This window comes from Portunus trituberculatus, chromosome 36, assembly GCF_017591435.1.
Source record: "Portunus trituberculatus isolate SZX2019 chromosome 36, ASM1759143v1, whole genome shotgun sequence".
NCBI lineage: Eukaryota > Metazoa > Arthropoda > Malacostraca > Decapoda > Portunidae > Portunus > Portunus trituberculatus.
In genome coordinates, this window is record NC_059290.1 from 10,318,446 (window position 1) to 10,320,945 (window position 2,500).

General features: G+C 42.2%; 1 protein-coding gene across 1 annotated transcript in view; it reads left to right on the plus strand.

The window, feature by feature from the left end:
- LOC123513581 (adhesive plaque matrix protein-like) overlaps positions 1-2,500 on the plus strand; it is a 7,535-nt gene that overhangs the window by 3,819 nt on the left and 1,216 nt on the right. Inside the window, exons 2-4 of the mRNA XM_045270831.1 lie at positions 1,131-1,186; positions 1,802-1,904; positions 2,250-2,500. The exon at positions 2,250-2,500 is cut by the window's right edge and continues 271 nt beyond it. Of these exons, the coding sequence (XP_045126766.1) occupies positions 1,131-1,186; positions 1,802-1,904; positions 2,250-2,500 (410 nt within the window). The remainder of the gene's footprint in view (positions 1-1,130; positions 1,187-1,801; positions 1,905-2,249) is intronic.

Consider the following 2,500-nt stretch of genomic DNA (forward strand, 5'->3'; position numbering starts at 1 on the left):
TTCTCTTCAAGGTCACAAGGTCACAAGATCGTCCATTTTCTTCGAACCCTTTTCTTCTCCAAGGTATCAAGTCGTCGTTTGTTGTAGGTAACTAAGTCGTACAAAAGTCGTTTCTGGTCGTACAGATGATTACATGAAATCCAGGTGATTATTCTGTAGTAATAATTAAGGTCACGTATTTCAGGTCGTCCAGGTAATTAAGGACAGGTCATACAGGTAGAGTCGTGCAGGTAATCAGGGTAAGGTCGTACAGGTAGAGTCGTGCAGGTAATCAAAGTAAGGTCGTACAGGTAGAGTCGTACAGGTAACTAAGGTAAGGTCGTACAGGTAAGGTCGCACAGGTAACTAAGGTCAGGTCGTACAGGTAAGGTCGCACAGGTAACTAAGGTAAGGTCGTACAGGTAGAGTCGTACAGATAACTAAGGTAAGGTCATACAGGTAGAGTCGTACAGGTAACTAAGGTCAGGTCGTACAGGTAGAGTCGTGCAGGTAATCAGGGTAAGGTCATACAGGTAGAGTCGTACAGGTAACTAAGGTCAGGTCGTACAGGTAGAGTCGTAAAGGTAACTAAGGTAAGGTCGTACAGGTAGAGTCGTAAAGGTAACTAAAGTAAGGTCGTACAGGTAAGTAAGGTCAGGTCGTACAGATAAGGTCGTGCAGGTAATCAAAATCAACCAGGTAATTTATGTCATCAAGGTATTTCAGGTCATTCCAGGTTAATTAAGGTCGTACAGGTGATTCAAGTCGTGCCAGTTAATGAGTGTGAGGTCGTCAAGGTGTGTCAGGTGTCACAGGTTATTAGATGTTATTAATTAAGGTCAGGTGTTTCTGTTCCTTCTAAAATAAACAATTAAATAAATGAGTAAAATAAAATAAATAAAGTTCAGTATTATCTATTCATCATTATCTATCTATCTATTCAGCATAATCTATTCAGCATTATCTATTCAGTATAATTTATTCAGCATTATCTATTTATCTATTCAGCATTATCTATTCAGCATTATTTATTGATCTATTCAGCATTATCTATTCAGCATTATCTATTTATCTATTCAGCATAATCTATTCAGCATTATTTATTCAGCATTATCCATTCAGCATTATTTATTCAGTATTGTGTTTTCCAGCTTGGTGTGTTCTTGGTGTACCTGTGGAGGCGGTGTCAGCCATCCAGTGTAGTCTCGTAAGTACACCATACCTTTCCTCTTCCCTCTAACCCTTTCACCTCACCTGTGACAATAGGAATAAGGATCTACTTCTCCCTTGCTTTATCTTTTCCCTTATTCTCGTTTTCTTTGATCTGATTTGATTCTTTTTTTTTTTTTTTTTTTTGGCAAGTTCAGGTGTTTGATCTAGCGTCCTATTCAGAAAAGGTTCTCTCTGTCTCTCTCCTCTCTCTCTCTCTCTCTCTCTCTCTCTCTCTCCACGACCATTTTCAAAGACTACAGAGACGATTAGCCGAGTTGTAAAGAGTATTTGTCCTCCTGAAAATGCAGAAAACTTGTTAAAATGGCACTAGAATTACAGAAACCTCCTTGAAAAGAGAAAAAAAAATTCGTGTCACTTCAACTAGAGTCCTTTTGAAAAATAGTGAGGGTGCTGTGAGGTGCGGGAAGTGTTTGAAAGAGTATTTGTCCAGTTGATAATACAGAAAACTTGTTAACATGTCGCTTAAATCACAGAAACGTCCTTAAAAATCCATGTCACTTCAACTAGAGGCCTTTGAAGATAGTGAAGGTGCTGTGAGGCGCGGGAATGTTTCAGAATATGTGCCCTCACCTGGTCTACTTTGGTGCAGCGTGTCAGCTCCCCTTGGTCTGGCACTGAAGCAGAATAGCCTTGTACTTCCTTTATTTGCCCTTGTGTCTGTTGTGACTTGGCACCCCTCTGGATCATGTTCAGTACGGAAGCCAGGCGAGCGTGGTGATGGTTAGGTTAGGTTAAGTTGGATTAGATTAAGTTTGAATTAGGTTAAGATTAAGTTAAGTTAGTTTTGGTTAGGTTAAGTTAGGTTCCAATTCCCTTTTCGGTTAGATTAGGTTAGGTTAGGTTAAGTTACAATTCTTACAGTGTATCAGGATAGATGGTGGTGTGATGGGTAGGTGGTTAGCTTAAGTTACCTTCCGATACATTTCCCTTCTTAGTTAGGTTAGGGGGTGGTGTGGTGTTGGTGTGGCGCAACACGGCCTGGCCCAACACACCCTAGCACATCCCAGCACAGTTCAGCATATCCCAGCACATCCTAGCACATCCCAGCACATCCCAGCACAGTCCCAGCACATCCCAACACATCCCAGCAGAGTCCAGCACATCCCAGCACATCCCATCACAGTCCCAGCACATCCCAGCACATTCCAACACAGTCCCAGCACATTCCAACACAGTCCCAGCACATCCCAGCACAGCCCAACACATCCCACCACTTCCCAGCACATTCCAGCACATCCCACTACATCCCAGAACAGTCCAGCACATCCCAGCACATCCCAGCACAGTC